The sequence below is a fragment of the Rhea pennata genome, chromosome 9 (assembly GCF_028389875.1).
Source record: "Rhea pennata isolate bPtePen1 chromosome 9, bPtePen1.pri, whole genome shotgun sequence".
Classification (NCBI taxonomy): Eukaryota; Metazoa; Chordata; class Aves; order Rheiformes; family Rheidae; genus Rhea; species Rhea pennata.
This window is the reverse complement of record NC_084671.1, coordinates 26,112,953-26,130,210: the sequence shown is the minus strand read 5'-3', so window position 1 is coordinate 26,130,210 and position 17,258 is coordinate 26,112,953. Positions and strand designations below refer to the sequence as shown.

General features: G+C 43.0%; 1 protein-coding gene across 4 annotated transcripts; it reads right to left on the bottom strand.

Moving 5' to 3' along the window:
• Positions 1–514: 514 nt before the first annotated feature.
• AMMECR1L (AMMECR1 like) lies at positions 515–17,248 on the bottom strand. 4 transcript variants are annotated; one of them, XR_009959241.1, is made up of 8 exons: positions 14,878–15,140; positions 12,335–12,779; positions 7,096–7,206; positions 6,469–6,583; positions 5,614–5,704; positions 4,590–4,686; positions 2,838–4,047; positions 515–1,534 (listed from the first exon to the last, which is right to left on the bottom strand). XR_009959241.1 is itself a non-coding variant. In XM_062582378.1 (7 exons), the coding sequence occupies exons 2-7, from the start codon at positions 12,739–12,741 to the stop codon at positions 3,936–3,938; spliced, it is 933 nt and encodes a 310-aa protein (XP_062438362.1). In that variant the 5' UTR covers positions 12,742–12,779; positions 16,888–17,248; the 3' UTR covers positions 515–3,935. The 4 variants fall into 4 exon arrangements, 2 of the variants coding, with proteins under 2 accessions (XP_062438362.1, XP_062438361.1); XM_062582378.1 differs by lacking the exon at positions 14,878–15,140 and adding an exon at positions 16,888–17,248 and having other exon boundaries at positions 515–4,047; XM_062582377.1 differs by having other exon boundaries at positions 515–4,047.
• Positions 17,249–17,258: the final 10 nt, after the last annotated feature.

Below are 17,258 nucleotides of genomic sequence, written 5' to 3'. Positions count from 1 at the left end.
AAACAGTTAGCAAAAATCTGAAAGGATGGAACTTTTCTTCCTGAAATTAAGTTATTTTTTAAGATCACTTGAAGACAAAAAAAAACAAACAAAAAACACTATTGGCAGTTTAAACTGGATCTACAAATTCAGGATTTTTAGCATGCTACAGAATTCAGCATGTAGGAGCCATATATGACACATCATGACAGCTAATGGAATGGGGTTAATGTCAGATTAATGTTTTTCAGGATACTTTGCTACACATTAATAATGAAAAGCATTTAGATACATGGTTTTTTTAATTTTCTTACTATCTCCACTTCCTTCTAGTAAGCCAGTCTGATTATTTTTGTGTTCCCAGACAGCTACTAGCCTATGCTGAAAACTTCCATGGTCCTAAATGGGAAGGGTATTTAGAAGCTTGGTATTCATACACAATGTAGTACATTTTTTGTCTCTTGATGAGCAAGATTTTGTCTTGCTCCCCATCAAGGCTGTGAGAAACCACATAAAGAGGACAGTACAAATGATCTTTATCCATTATGATTTATTCTCTACAATACTTCATTAGAGGATAGAGTTCAATTATTTACACTCAGAAGTTACTATATAGGTAGGAGGCAACCAAGTGTAATACAAAGAATTGGTCTGACATCTCTGCACTGAAGGTCAAAAGAGGTCTGCTTTAAGAAAATAAATTAATCCCCTCCCCCCCGCAAAAAAAAGAAGAACATGTAGGTCCCAGAATACAAACAGAAAACAGTACTAATAGTCAGTGAAGAATGCAGATGTTAATGTACTATGAAAACAAATCATCCTGTGCAAAGGTTAAAATGAACCCTTAGATTTTCTTACAGAGTACTTTTGTTCTTATAAATCGTAGATATGTGATACTTTGACAATAAAACCTTTCCAAAGTGAAATGGCCTCAGTTGAGATTGACTGTTTAACATCAGAAAGAAAAGGTTAAGAACCTCACAGTGGAAACATTCCAACACTGACAGACTCCAGTGATCAAAGACATTCTCCTGTATTTACTGTAAAACAAAGACAATTCATAATTGCAGTAAGATTATTTCTCAGCTGTGGTTGTCATAAGAATAAGCCCTTCTAGACCATAAGGCACTTGCTACTAAGGATGAGTTAAATCCAGAGCAAACCGGGTGAGAACTGCTTTGAGAAGGAACAGTTCTAGCCTGCTGTCCCAGCTAAATAACCACAGAGAAATTCCTAAATTGCATTGGTCATTGATTTTGGCTGCCTCCATCTTTAGGCAACTGAAAATACTTTTTTTTTTTTTTTTTTTTTTTTTTTTTTTTTTTTTTTTTTTTTTTTTACTTTTCATCCTTATGCATAGCCGCCACATAATGATCTAGAAATGGGATTATTTCTGAGACCCACCCATCCCTTGTCAGACATTTTTCTGAGATGGCTGAACTATTGACACACTTTTCAATTGATTTTATAGCTGGATCCTTACGGGACTAAAGCTGAGAGCGCCTGTTTCTTAGGCAGCAGACCAGTATTTCTGATCTGCTAGCTCCTCTTCTCACTGCAAGAAGACAAGAACATGGTACATATTTAGAGGCTTTTTTTTTTTTTTTTAAACAGACTGAGTGGGGAAATGGAAGTGGAAGGGGATAACGCCTCCCCAGTCCAAAACCATCCAGCCCACTTCAGACTTAAACCAACCAAGTCACTCAATCCTAAAATTCTGTTCTTTAAAAATGACAGCTAACCCTCCCCACCCCACCTCTTAGTCATCCCCTATTCAAATAAGTGAAATCAGGAAAACACTATACACTGTCGAAGACACAGAACAGGGCAAATGTTTGAAAAAGAAACAATAGAATTGAAAAGCCTGGCACTATATGCCTGCATGACCAGTCTCACTGAGCGTGCTCAGGGGTGAAGTTTTAGCACCATTTTTTTTGCTCTTTTAAAACCTTTTAGAAATTAAATTCTAACATAGAACACTTGGAACGTTAATGAGTGTAGCCCTATGTATACTGTTTGACAGCTGAAAGGTGAGTGGTATGTCCAAAGCTGACCCCACCCTCCCCCATCACTCCAGGGCACCTGGGAGAGTAATTACAAACCACTCGAGTTTGTAACAAGACTGATTTATTCTCAGCAGCAGGAAATCATGAAACAATCCCTTAATCTTCAATTGCTTTTCAACAACATCACAAGGGAAAAGTGGCAATTTGTAAGAATGACCCAGTACAGGAGGAAAGCTGGGTCGATATTGCACCGTTATCCAGAATAGGACCCCCTCCTTTCCCTCACGTCTGTATCCCCAGCAGCAGGAGAACACGACACCGCTATGAAGCAAAACTGCAGGATTCTGTTCACTTCTCTAGAACCAGAAGGAGCAGCAGCATGCAGTTTTGAGGTTTCTATCCAGCCTGTCCCCTGTAATGCCAGGGGAGAACTCATCAGAACTTCAGGCTTAAACACCAGCCAGCTTTAAAAGCCATCATTACCACACACAAACAAACTTCAAAGATATATGCAACCAAATAGCCATTACTCTGCTATGCACTTATATTTTCTTTCCTCATCATTGCTGACCCTTCAAATATTTGCAAAAATCAAATGTAATTTTTAAATCCAGTGACCTCATTGAGGGGTTTCATAATTTACAGTTATGACATCCCTCAATGACTCTGAAGAATGACAACCGGATAACTTGTATCTTTCTCTTAGAAGAGAGTATTTCTTGTAATCATCAACGACGGGAGAAGAAATACACAATGCACATGAGTTTCATACACTTTGGGTTATACAGATCCCCCCTCCCCCCCCATTGCCTTGATGTGGTAACGACTAAACAGTGTAAGATAGTAACTTACCAGCAAAACTACATAGCTTTATTCCATAGTCCTGCTATAAACTGGAATACTGACAATTCTCAAGATCCATAGTCACCCGAGAGAAAGTGGCTGTCCTATAAAAAGGAAGGTCCCCGAGACTGTTTGCTTAAGTTAAACAAATTTCAGTCACTAGTCTCACTGGTATGACTACAGGCAATGCCCTGCAAATCCCTCCCCAACCCTAATCCAGTCAGGCTCCGTTACAAACATTTGAACACAAAACTTAGTAGTAACAGCAGTAACAGAGAAGACTGTGCAGGGCCACCCAAGGACCTGGTCCTTCATGTAAACAGCGTTTAACATTTTGCTCTCTTACAGGCGTAACAGCATTCTGTTTCATAGCAGGCTACATTACAAAGCACTGTCTAAAAACCCCGCAAACTGTGAACCAAATGGAGTTCTAGAGAATCCAACCTACAGTAGGATCTGCGAATTAAAACCTTCTGGGGTTTACTTAAATAATGGATTCATCTACAATGCCATCCAAAGTTTTTCACATCTTTAAGAGTTTTCTGTCCATGAGGATGGGGTGCTATCCAGACGTTCAACCCTCCCCATATCATAATGTCCACCTGTGATGTGTGGGGACTGCAATCAGCTCTTGGTACACAACAGATACCAGAGGTTAAAAAAAATTAAAAATAACCTAAAAAAATGTTTTGTTGGACTCCGTTGCCCAGGCTGCCAGGGGAATGCTCCTACTTGATCTGGGGGGCTTCCACAACAAACAACTCAAGTTTCCAAAGTGTCGGTAACACACGAGAACAGATCAATCTGAAGTGGCACTTCCACTCCTAGAGGTCTTCTGCACCTCATGACAGTTCCTAGACACGGAGCCCCAATCCAACTGAACCCCCATTCGGAGGGAAGGCTGAGATAAGGCTTGGGCCCCTCAAGTTCTGTCATGCTCTCATCCTCCCCCCAGGTCAGCTGGAAGGCAGACTTGGCAACGGAAGCTAGCATCATAAAATGGTGCAGTAATAGAAGTAACTGGACCAGGAAGAAGAGGCATCTGCCCCAATGATGTCGTAGCCGTTGGCAGCAACTGGGGGGTGGGACTGGTCATGCAGCCGTGTGTCAGGAGTAATGATTGTAGAGGGGAGGGGCATGAAGAGTGCCATTCTGGAAACAATGCTGACGGGAAGCCATGTATTCTGCATAACTGATTGTCACCTTCTCACTGCGGTACCTATGGAAACAGCGTAAGAACACAAAAATGTAAACAGCTTATGCAATACAAAGAGACTAGACAAAAACCATCCATCCCATATCACCTGTTAGCTCACAGCCAATAATGACAAGGAAGCACACACTAATTAAAAAACAAACAAAAAAACCCAAAAAACCCCCACCAACTTTGTATCATCCCGTGCAGTAGACTGGATAGATAACCAGTCTGAAGAGATAACCTTCCTAAGTTTGAGTTATGTATGCTTCAATGTTCCCCAAACTGAGCCCAAGGCAATCATAATTCAGGTGACTCCTGAAGTGGCAGTTTGGGCACAGACGAAGCACACTATCAATCTGTATTCTTTTTGATCTAGTGTGGCCTGAACACATTACAGTTCATCCACATACATTATTTACCTTACATGACATTTACAAATGTTACACTTTCAGCCTACACTTCTGATCTGAAAGAAGCGTAACAACTTACGCCAAACAGAAATAACTTACATCACCCACAAATCACCACAAAATACAAATGTAAAAAGACAAATATCAGCTAACCTGGTGAGTTTAATTGTTTTCCTAAAATCATTAGTAATTGGAGCCTTAAAGCCACCTTTCCTGAGTAAGGAGTCTATGGTCTGGATCTGATCCCAGTCTGTTGAAAAACAAAACAAAAAAAAAAAGGGGGGGGGGGATTTTCAATATATAAATGATGTTGTCTCCTTTCCTTTGAGCTTATAAATACCAAAGGTGAACTGGACACACATAGCCTTATGCATGCACACTATCGCACATATCAACCCTTTTTAACTCCTACTGGAACATTTTCCATACGACCTCTCCTATTATGAAGGTCTGCACCTTGCTTCTACTGCAGGCACTTCAGACTGTTTTACCACGTGGCAGTCAAGTTTAGCTCTCTAAACCTTAAAATAGAATGATACTTAGCTTTTTACATAGACAAACTGGGAATCAGCCTGATGCTCTAGTGATAGCACACTGCACCGCTATGTGAGATCAGAGTTAAAATTCCTACCTTAGTCTTTTGCCCCAGAGCCAGGAGGATTCGACAACTCCACTCTGCTAGGTGGAGAAAAGGAGGCAATATTTTGAGCAGTTACCATGGCGACCACTACTAATTTGAGTGGGAAGTGTGCTCCAGAGGGGCCTTGTTTCCTGCCCTCATCTGGAGGGCACTACTTTAGCAACAATGAGGAGGAAAGGGACTCTCGTGTTGGTGCTGCGCAGCCTGCAGTTACCCTATTTGGTGGGAGAAACATAGAAGAGGAAAGATGCAATGCTGAATGAAGCTGGAAGGTCCATACTTTGAGATACTCTATTTCTTAAGCCCTAGAACATGCTTACACTAGGATACAACTGTGCATGGATATGGCATGAGAGAAAGGCCAGATGAAAACCCAACAGCAGCTGTATCAGGTGTCAGCTATCCAGATTAAGCCCGCTGGCTCCATTGCATTACTATAAGGAAAGCATTGCAATCCAAATTCAAAATCCATAGATTTAAGTTACCCAGTTCTGTGATCGAATGCACTGATATGTTTGGTTGCCATCTCAAACCCACCTTGTTCCTTAGCAACCTCAGGTAAATACGTGGCTGTGCGTTTGACACCTTTCTCATTGATGAACTCTATTCTGATCCCATGGATCCCAACCTATAGATGGAAATGAACAGCCAAATAACAGATGTTTGCTAGGACTGAGTCCATGATTGATTTGTTATTATCACAACACTGCAGTACCTCTGTCTCACTGGCAACTTGGCTCTAGCTTTTGCCTAGGTAAGTGACATTTTCCTCCCTTCTCTCAGTCCTTGCCAGGCAGCCTAATGAACAGCTCTCCTAACAGCAGTGTCAAGGACCCCTGCCTCCTTTCCCAGCCCAGCCCAACCAGTCTCCCTGCCATTTCTCCTGAAGTCAATCAGGTACAGATTTCTGACAGGATGGTTTTCCACCTCTTACCCTCGGCCCAGAAAGACAAGAATCTCTGCACAAAAGCCATGCCCAAACTAGCCCAACCACAAAGTCTATTTAATCCTTCTTAAACTAAATATGTTTTCATGTACAATGTGCTTAAACCTATCCACATCTTAGGTCTTAACTACTACTTTTATTCCCAGCTTCTATTCACAGCACCAGAATACTTCCCAGGTTTCTACTTACATATATATCTAGATTTATCTCCTGTTGGCCTAAATCTGCAAAACACTTGTTTCCCTTTTATTCCCACTCAGATCCAACCAAAACCAAACTGTTAGCCCATCATCTTCCTCCCTTCCAGTGTCCCAACCCCATTTCTTCGATTCCCAGCTACGGCCCCCGTCCAACCCCTGCAACAAAGGAGACACATTACCATGTACTAACCCGAACCCGAACGGAACGAGAGAGTGATGCAGAGTTCCAAATGCACCTGTTCTCACCTCCCAGTCCAGGTAGTCATTGGCATCCTCAAAGTTAGTGAGGAGGGAGACAGAGCAGAAGAGTTTGGGCAGCTCCTCGCGGGTCAGGGGGGGGAAACGGCTGTCCTTAAGTGCACTAAAGGGAACAAAAGATATATTGCCTAATACCAAACATCACATCAAAATGTGAAAAGCTCAATTATGCCTTACACTTGGGCCTTAATTCAGCTTTGATTATGCCTCTGTGAAATATTTTTATCTTTGTTACTGCAGAGAAAATGGTTTGCATCTATTCACAATCTAATGAACTGTAATACGCAAACAGTAGTGCAAACTTCCTTATGCTAGTGCTTCCTTCCTTAATGCAGTTGGAGAGAGATTATGTGCTATGTGAGACATCAAAACTATTAGTATGCAAGACAGATTTGACATTAGCTTTAAAAAGTCAACCAAAATTCACCTGCTGCAAATTCACTAAATCCTGATCTATTACTTCATCCTAACTACCATACTATTCTCAGGTTTATTTTATTGTGAATCATTAAATTGAACCTACGTCAATTCAATAAAATCTCTCAACCTTGAATCTTTATAGATCTTGAGCAAATTAAACCAATTCCAGATTTATTTCATTTTCAACGTAATTACCTGGTTAATGTGTATTCCCTGAGTCCTGAATGAAGATTCATGGCTGAAAAGGTCCCGATGCAGCCACGAAGCCGCTTGTCTCGCCCCGTCTTCCACGTCACAAAGAGTGGACTGGAAAGGGAAAAAAGACAGAAATACTCCAGCCTCTAGAAGTACTTTTTGGCTTAGGGGAGCAGATGTGCATGCATTTGCTTTCTCTACTCCTCTCTAATAAACCCCAATATGCATTTTTTTTCCGCCTGTAATCTAGCAATAATATTCTCCTAAATGCAAGAAACAATCTCCCCCAACCTTTTCATCATTTTCCTTTATCTCCACAAGTTTCCAAAACCTTCATGGACAGACCCTTAGCTGTTCTCTGATGAATAATACAGTTACCTAACCCCACAGATTATCTTTGTAAGTAATGGTCTCCCTTAGTAGCATCCACTAGTTTATATGATAACTCATACTGGAATTAATACAAGTGATGTAAATAAGATTAGTTATTTATAGTAGTACCTTTGAACCTAAAATCCCCAAGCATTCTAAAAAGCATCTGTAACTCAGGCTTGTGATAGTTTTTTTTTTTTCCTAAGAGTTAAAAAGTAAACTTTTGTTTTTTCCCCTCTGAGTTACTTCCATGAGGATCCAACTTTCAGGTGCATCTCTTCAGCTCAGTCTATGTTCACATCCCATTTCACTTACATTTAATTTATATTTACACAAATTCTCTCCTGTTGAACGGACATCCAAATCACTATATTGTTCCCACTCAAACATCCCACAGAGATTTGTATCTTCCTCACTATTATCATGAATTTATAGATATAACAATAGATTCTCAAATATGAAAAATCAGCAGGCTCATTTCAACCTGATAAGCCAAAAGCCATAATTAAGCCAAAACCAGCAAGTTCAGAGCAGCAGCATTCAAAAGAATTCTGTAAACAGGTAAAGAAAACTGTGATTATTAAGTGTAATACATTCGCTTCTACAGAAGTGAGTGAAATTGCAAACAGCTGTAGGGAGAAACAGTAAAGAAAGGACACTGGTGGTTACAGATCTACAAGAACATCTGAACATCTGGAAAATTGTGCAAGGCAACTGACGATGCTGATCTAATTCTAAAAGCGAGGAAGCTAATCTTATTTTTTCAGATGACAGCACAGAATACAGTAAGTGATAGTTTCTAATCCCAACATAAACAAGAAAGTTGTCAAACTTCATGAAGTTGGTCATCCATGATTCTAAACATAAGACTATGGATTTCTGATTGATCTTTAAGAGATAAAGATACAAAACAGTCTTAAGAAAATCATTTTCTGAAATTAAACAAACATTGCCAGGAGTTGTAAAATATGAAGACAGAAGGACTGATTCTACACCAGAAAATCACTTAGTTCAAATTTTCAAGCTCTTGTGAGCAATATATGTTTGTTGCAGTAAACATTACCAAAAATCTTAATAGATTCCGGTCAGGCAACAAAAATAACACAAAGAGTAGATGACTTCTCCAATACAGACAACACAGCTTCTTATTTAAATTGTAGTGACACAGCAATGCCCAGTGATGCTCCCCATAGCAACAACTGAATTAAAATACCGGATCACAGGATAAATCCATTATTCAGGATCTAGTTACCAACAGTGACCAATGGCAGAAGCATTACGCAAACAAGCAAATAGCCCTCAGGTGATAATTGTGAAGAACTTCTCCCACAGAGGAAGTGGGAACATTCTTCCACAATCATCAACCACCTAATGGCTGGCCGAACAAGAAGACAGAGGATTTACTGTTCTAGTTTTCTGACAACACTTCAAGGCACTTTCAGGGTATCGTTCCTCTATATTACCATCCAGCTCCCATGTGTTGAAATAGAAGACAGAAACAAAGCATAAAAAAGATTTGAAAGCTTACTGGAAAAAGATACTAAACTTACAAAGAACATTTATGAGAAACAGTACTGTTACAAGCCCAGTGGAAATTTAGCTTAATCTAATTAGAGTTTTGGAATCATTACTTAGCCCATGTGACATTCATCCCAAATAGAAAAGGGAAGGGAGAGAATGGAAAGCACCACTGACAGAATACAAATTTAAGTCAGTTCCTTCTCTTCTTGGATTCAAATTACAGGTTCACATATCCAGTTCACCTCTTTTCCCTTCAACAACAACAACAGTTTCCATTGAGCTGTGATACAGCTTTATGCCTCTATAATAGAAGAGATATTACCAGAAAGGACAGGATAATTACATTCAGAAGGCTGTCATATTTTCAAAGATAGCATGTTTTTGACAACTTTTCATTTCAGTCATAACAACTAAGGCATTAAAAAAGTATATTATTTTGTAGAGATATATAAATTTCAGTATTATAAAGCTTTTCATTGTGGAAAACATATTTCTTTCTGTATGTGAGGAACAAATGAACTTGGTAAATCACAGTTGCAGCTCACATAGTAACTATTTATTCCATAGTCCCTCCCTGAAAAGTATATTTTCCAGATGTATTGAGAAAAGTCACAGTAACTTTTCACCCATATTCATCCAATATCACTTACCTATACTTTTCAGTCATATTTGAAATGGATTATGGCAATCATTTCTCCCCCAGCCACAATATCCTATTTGTGTGTCTTTGATGAGAGTTTGTGGAGCTCAGGATAGGAGATTTTCAGCAGCTAAAAACTATCTTCTCCAATTGCAACTATAAAGGGAATTTTAAAGTAACAAAATATAGTATGTCCAACTCAGAATCCAGCTTGTACGAGGGGAAAACATGTTACTTAAGGTACAGATTTAATGATCCAAGTATTATTTGTCCCAGAATCTAGAAGCTTGTATGGCATAGGTTTTTACCAGTTTGTAAGATCTACTGGTGAAAAAAATCAAAGACTGAAGTCGAAGAAGTAACTAATTAACTACTTGTACGACATTCAAGTAAAAAATTGCCATTTGTTCAGTAACCTGAATAACAAATGGATTTTTTTTCCTTTAGCAAGTTAACTCAAACGTAACTCCTGCAATGCCACATTCTCTATGTTGAATTGTGAACCTCATTGCTAACATGTATAAAAGCTTCCCTACTCTGCGGGTAGCTATCAGCTCCTTAATTCCCATCAAAATTGTTTTTCATGTACACATCCTCACAAGCTGGTAACTGGAATTACTCATGACATTCAAGTCCTAACACTGAACTTTTACGCTTCTGTTATTAAAATGTTTATGCAGGATCCTGGCCTTCATGACTGTGTCCACATTTACTTTAAGATCTTTATCTGAGAAACAGGTGGGGACAAACTTGTGCACCTTTCTTTTCCCTCCATCTCTTCTGTTTCTCCAGAGAGTTTGGCTACTTCTGGCATATACCTTTGTTCTGTTCCACTAGCTCTCAGAGTGACACTATGTTACAAAGGACAACAATGCAAATTATTTATGCACTTAAACTTATATTTCTCTTATATTTGATAATGTTTGGCTTTCTGTTCGCTATATTACCATCTCAAATGTGACAGTAACATCTCTGTGCGCCGCTCTACAAGAAAGCCAAATCCCTGCGTTTCCCTGGAGTTCTTCCAACTATTTGCTACAAGCAACAGCATAAATGCTGAAACTCAAGAAAAAAAAAAAACACATGTAGGCATTCGCACAGAGGGAAAGGAAAAAAAAAAAGAGTTGGTTTTGTTACGGAGTGCTGATCTAAGAGACTTAAGTCATCAGCACAGAAACACCCAATAATGAAGGCTTTTAAACTTTTAAAATCTAGGCATAAAATCTATACAACTGAGATTCCTGAAAGAACACCCCTTTTTGAAACTAGTTAACAAAAACAACAGAAGACTGCTAGAAAGGTCTGTTAAGGCCAAAATATTGAAGCAATATAAAGTTACGTTCCTTATTGTTTTAAAAATAGAACAAGGTCGCTTTGTGTTTCAAGCGACAAAATAGTAAGTAGACTAATGTATCCTTTTCTAAAAGGAGCCTAATTAGATCATGTATGAAAAAACATCAGCAGAAATATTTAGGTCTGAAGAGTCCCTAGACCTATTCTGTATTTTAGTTGAGTATTTCTCCATTCACTTGTCTTTACAACCTTACACATCTTAGTCCACAGCAGCATTCAGAATGTGCATCCATAATCCTGCTAGGATACCGGCTGCATGGAGGTACAACCTACATCTGGCTAATTACACACCAACAGCCGATAAAGTGGGGAGACATTCAACAAACAAAGTATTTTATCTATTGTCCTGGAGCTGGCCCCTCGAGAAGGCTCACTCAATATTTTAATATTACTATTTCCCCACCTACACATTCAGCCCTTAGAGAAGCATTAGCTAAATCTCAAAGCGAAATGCCCAAGTAACATCTTCACAAATCCATTTCCTGACTTCTCATACAAACCTCCTTTGCTCTTAACCCTGATATTGCCATTGAATGTTTACTCTCCACTTCTTTCCATATGGTCCGGATAGCACTATCTCCATAATACAGCCATATTTTTAGTTTCACAATTAGCAAACTTTTGTCTTCCCTCCCAGCTAAACCCATTAACTTGGGACTATCAAACACCTTTGTGAGCATCGTTGTCCAGTTCTCACTAGCTCACCATTTGTTTCAGGGTCAGCCATGAACTTCTCTCAACCTCTTAAATCTATTCCCTTCCACGCTGGTAGCCAAAAGAAGTCTCTTCCTTCAACTCTTTACAAATTTAGTGCCTGGCATTAGAAGTCGATCCCCCTTCAAACTAGTTACATTATTTTACTGTTTTTTGAAATCTTTCTGATTTCAGTTTCACTCACTTTTTTTAGCACGATTTTATGATAGGCATGGTGCAGTTATTCCTTCCAGAGTGAGAACTTTTAACAGAGCCTTAGCGCGAAGTGGGTTTGCACCCCTTGATACAGTATGCACCATCTCAGGCAGCACGCCAGATAGGGAGCTGAAGAAGCACCAGACTTCCTTGTGTATTAGCCTAGCTCTCTTTCCGTAGAGCTACGCTTGTTCTCTACTTGCCACCACTCTTCAAAGCTCCACACATTTCCACCAACAAATACAACAGAATATTTTTACTCTTTCAACCATTTTACAGCATACCTTTTTGTTTCTGATAAACCAAGCTAGAAACAGAATATTCCCTTTCCCCTCTGGATACCCATTTTCTTCTTACCCAGAGAAAACCCTTCTCCCTCCCCAGTCAAATCACAGCTCTAGGTGCTGGTTCCTCAGCTTTCCTCCCACACATGGATTTACTCACTAGGGGTCATTGGTAAATCGAGGAAGTCGTGGCTGAGGGAAACCATAGAGATGACAGTAGAGTACATCAAAGCAGTAGCAGCACATCTCCGCTGTCACCACCAGGTTCTTGGTACTGTTGGCAGTTCCATTGGGCCGGGTAAGTGGGCTCAGAGCTCCTGAAGTGGGATTCATTCGAGTAATTGGGGAATTTCCTGGGCCCAAAGTCAAGTCAGATACGTTCTCCCTTCCATTATTCCCGTCTGTATGCTGGTGGTTCTGAAGAGGACCTGAACTGGAGCCTGGTACAGTTGTGGCCTGATTCCCATGACTGTGGGTTCCACTCCCAGACAATTTGGGTTTCTTTACCCCACAACAGCCAGCTGCCAGCTTGGGCTCAAGTGGAGGAACACAGCGTCTTTTTCCCATCCTGATTCAAAGCTTGCTGCCTGGAGCACTGCAGAACCCTGGCAGGAAGAGGAAGAAGAAAAAAAAGGCAATACATAGAACAGTCACGCTAGGCGAAAAATCAACAGTCATTTCCTTGCTTTTGCTAAGGATTCAGAAGATTTGTCTTCACAAAAAAAGAGGTGAAAAAACCTTGCAACTCACACCTAAGTACGGAACTAAGACCAATTCAGCAAACAGGCACCTCTTTACAAAAAAAGTGGTTGGCAGTCTTCTCATAAGGGAAGTGAAATTGAAGGAGAAGAGGAGGGGAAAAAAAACAACACACAAACAAACTATATATTCCCTTCACTACTTTCCTGGATCACTCATTCCTCCTTGGTTAACATTTCTGTACCAGTGGCAAACAATCTACCACTTAACCACCACAAAAGTATTTCCCTTCCTCGTTCTCAGTGGCAGAGTAATGACTTTGCATCACACCACCTGGTTTGGACTCCCAGACACGCTCCTCTTGATTTAGCTCTGGCCTGATCAAGACACAAAGAGCAGCTACAAACATCGAACCAGCACTTTCTAAACAATGGACTGTTTCCCAGACCCAAACACAGCAACCCCAAGAACCAGAACCTGCATTTACTTTCCAAGATAAAGTCAATGGTGCCCACAGGCAGACACCTCGAGCGTACAGCCAGGATATACAGAAGAGAGAGCGCTGAGGACTGAGCACCGCCTGAGCAGAGGGAAGCGGTAACGGTGGAGAGGAGAAACAAACAGAATGCCCGCTACGGAGACGAGAACGATCGCTCTCGCATCACAGAGGAGGGTGAAACCACCACCGGGAGGAAAGGCTGGGCCATGAAAAAAGAAATCGGTATAACAGACAAGGGCCACAAGTCAACGGTAGGAACTTGCAAAGGTAAGAACAGATCTCATGGCGATGATGGTATTAAACACGCAAAGGGAGGGAGGGAGGAGATCCCTCGCTGTCAAACGGGCCTAAAGGAGCAGATGCTTCCATCACGCAAAACGGCATGAAGAGATGGAAGCCAACCTCAGGCTTCCTGAGTGCCCAGCCACTGCTGTAACCACTGGATCCTCCCTCCAACTCTTCCAAATATTTAACTGATGAGTGAACTGAGAGGAGGTACACAGGACAGAGGGGGAAAAAAAACCCACTATGGACAGAAATTCTTTTTATGAAAACTCTCTTCCTTCTCTGCCCATGCAAAGAATCTAAACTTTATCCATGAAGTTTCTTCAGCCATCCTAAGTGTGATACAATGATAAGCTGAAGCAGAACTGGTTCGAGATGGGTAGGAGATGATGTGTCTCAAAACAACATGCTTAGAGTGCTTAAGCGCAACGTTTTAGAAAGATAATCAGCATGAGGAACAACTAACAAGACATAATGAAAATTACCCATTTCACTCTGATCTCCACCTTCATAACCACATACACACACACAAAGGATAACTTGGACAAAGTAAACATCAGCACCTATGAAGAGTTATGCTACAATGCTTCAGCGACAGCTGCGGAGATAGATTAGCCTTTCCAAGCTGTCCCTATGGCTATCTCCATTTCAGGAAAAAAAAAAGTCATTTATGTATTTTTTTTGAAACCGTAACTTTTCATTTTAAATTGAAGATTTGGAGGGGAACGACACAGAAGGGATCTTCTGCCGCTCCCGGACGTTTGTCACTCTGTCAGCTGCTACAGGCAGCCGAAACGCCCCCACCGAGCGGGCTGCACCCCGGGCCGCGGGCGGCAGCGGCGCGGGGCCGCGGGCGGAGGCCTTCCCCGACCCGTCCCCCCGCTCCTCCCGCCCAGGGAGGAAACTTCAGCCCCGAGCGGCGCGCTCCCGCAGCGAGCGCGGCCCCCGAGCGCGGCCCGGGCGCAAGCTCCGCGCCCGCCCGCCCGCGGGGAGGCGGCGCCGCGCCCCGGCAGCGGCTCCTCGCCCCACGCGGCGTCCCGGCGCCGCGCACCGATCGCTGCCGGCACCGGCGGCCGCCGCGGCGCAGGCCCGCCCGGCGGCGGGAGCGCGGCGGCGCCGCCAGGGGGCGCCCGGGGCCGCGGAGCGCCGCGCGGGGGGAGGGGGCGCCCCGCTGCCCCCCGGGCCCCGCTGCGCCCCCCTCCCGGTGCCCCCTCCCCCACCTTCCGTTCCCGCCCGGGGCCGGACGCGGCTTCTCCCTCCTCCTCCTCCTCCGCCTCAGCCCAGCCGCCGCCGCCGCTGCTTCCCCGCCGCCGCCTCCTTCTTCTCCCGCTTCATGGAGCCATGGGCCGGGGCGGGGCTCTCTGGAGAAGCGGGCCCGGCGGGCGGGGGAGGAGGGCAGCGCCCGCCGCAGCCAGGCCGGGCGCCGGGCTTCCCAGGGCCGCCGGGCAGCGCGGGGAGCGGGCGGACTGGAGCGAGGCCGGGGGAAGGTCCGCCGCTATCCCGGCAGCCTCCTCCCTGATAGTGAGGTAATGAGGGAAAAATGTACACAGTCCGCCAGCCTCCCGTCGGCCCCGCGGAACCAGCCCGACCATAGAGAAGGGAGGACAGTCTTCCCTCCCCCGAAACCATAGATGTCGCGGACTTCCGCTCCGGGTCGGCCGTCGCGCGCGGGGGCCGGGCTCCCTCCCCGTCACGTGACGCGGCGCACGTGCGAGGACAAACACTCCCGAGAGCGCGTGGGAGGGGCGCTCGGCGCGCCGCGAGCGGGCGGGGCGCGGGGCTCCCCCGCCCCCACCTGTGTATGACACCCCCCCCCCCGGGAAGGGAGGGGGGGAAGACACCCTCACGTGGCTGGGGGGTGCCGCTCTGCCATTGGCTAGCGCGTTGTAGTGTCACTCTAAGGGGGTGGGGTGTACGGACGCATCCATTTCGCAGTTCGGCGCGGGGAAGCCCCGCCCAGCCTCCTCCTCCCCCCAGGTCGGCCAGCTGTGGTCGGTGCCAACGGCGGCAGCGCGAGCTGCCAACGGCCACAGCCGCCCCGCCTCCATTTTGTGCTTGGCGAGCGCTGAGAGCGCGTGCTCTGCCCTCACTCTCCATTCATAAAACCAGCACAGGAGGTTGCTCTAACGACTGTAGAAGCAATGTCAAGGAGCAGCCTGCCTAAGCCTTTATTTTTACATGTTAACATAAAACTCACATAATCTACTCTCTGCTGATTTATAAAGAAGCAGCAAGTCCCAGAGGAAAAAAAGCTATACTATTAAGAGTTAGTGCAAATAGCAATAGAGAGTAGGATAGAACTGCACACAAAAATGACTTTCTTTCATTTTCCTCTAGCATGAAAGGGGAGGGAGAGGTTCTGATTACTCAAGGGTAAAACAGTGAATAAAAATCTATTCAGCTATTTTTCTTAATTCAAGGGTAAGCATTCTACACATTAAAACTCTAGCTGTTCTCCAAAGGACAAAGCCTCCGCCCACTGTAAGCTGGTAGAAGCTCTTTGGGATTGTAAAAATGGATTATGGCCAATTACTTACATCAGGAATTGCACAAAGAATAGAGAAGATGCAAAAAACAAACAATTAGACAAATGCAGTTAAATTTCAGTGATTTTTTTTCTAAATTACTACTGAATAGAAATTCAGTGTCCTAGTGCTGTGAACACACAGATTACTACTATCCATGATGACTTTGCTTATGCTCCCTTATATGTTTGAAACACCAGCTCCTGTAAAATTCTAATCATCAGGGTTACTCCAGAAATCTTATTTAGAAGAGTCAGATGAAAGTGTCCTAGAATAAAGATTTAAGAGCTTTTTTTTTTTTTTTTTTTTTTTTTTTTTTTTTAAACTTAAAGCATAATAATGCTTTAAGGGCAAAACAAGTACACCTGTAGTACCTGAAAGAATCCTTCACCTTCCCCTCCCCCCCATACCATTTACTGAAAATAAGCTAGGATTTCCTCCAAAAGCTCTTTACGGACAGTGAAAACCAGTTCTGACCTCTACAAGAGGCAACATGATAGCAGTGAATCAAGTACTTACAGCCTGTCTATGAAACTGGGACTCAAGGTCATCATTAGCAATGTCACTGTTGTATTAACATTACAGTGTAAAACAGTACTTGACCAGGCTTGAGCATTCTGTAGCACTGAAGGCTAACACTTCCTGAAGCACAAGAAACACAAGGTGATAAACAATGAATTTGATTCTTCCCTTTCAATTGCTTACCTCTTGCATTTCAGTCTGCACTGTGCTGAAGTCTCTTGCATTTCAACACACAAGTGTGCATATCCCCACCACCCGGGGCTTGAAAAGTTTTAGCGATATTCTGATGTTTTCTTTCTTCCAGCCACAGAAATTAACAGCTCATGTATCATCATTACCTGAAAAACCTACTAATTGTAAAATATAATTATTTAAAAGAGTAAAAATAGAACTAATATGAAAACTGATTTGACCACCTCTATAAAAATCCAAGGTTAAATGCACACAGGATGGGGGAGAATCCATCCTGCAATTTTAGGAGTTAAAACAGGAGTTAAGTTGTCCTTCTGCAGCAAGAGGCTGACCTCTTTCCTATATCCCCATGTCTCCCTAAA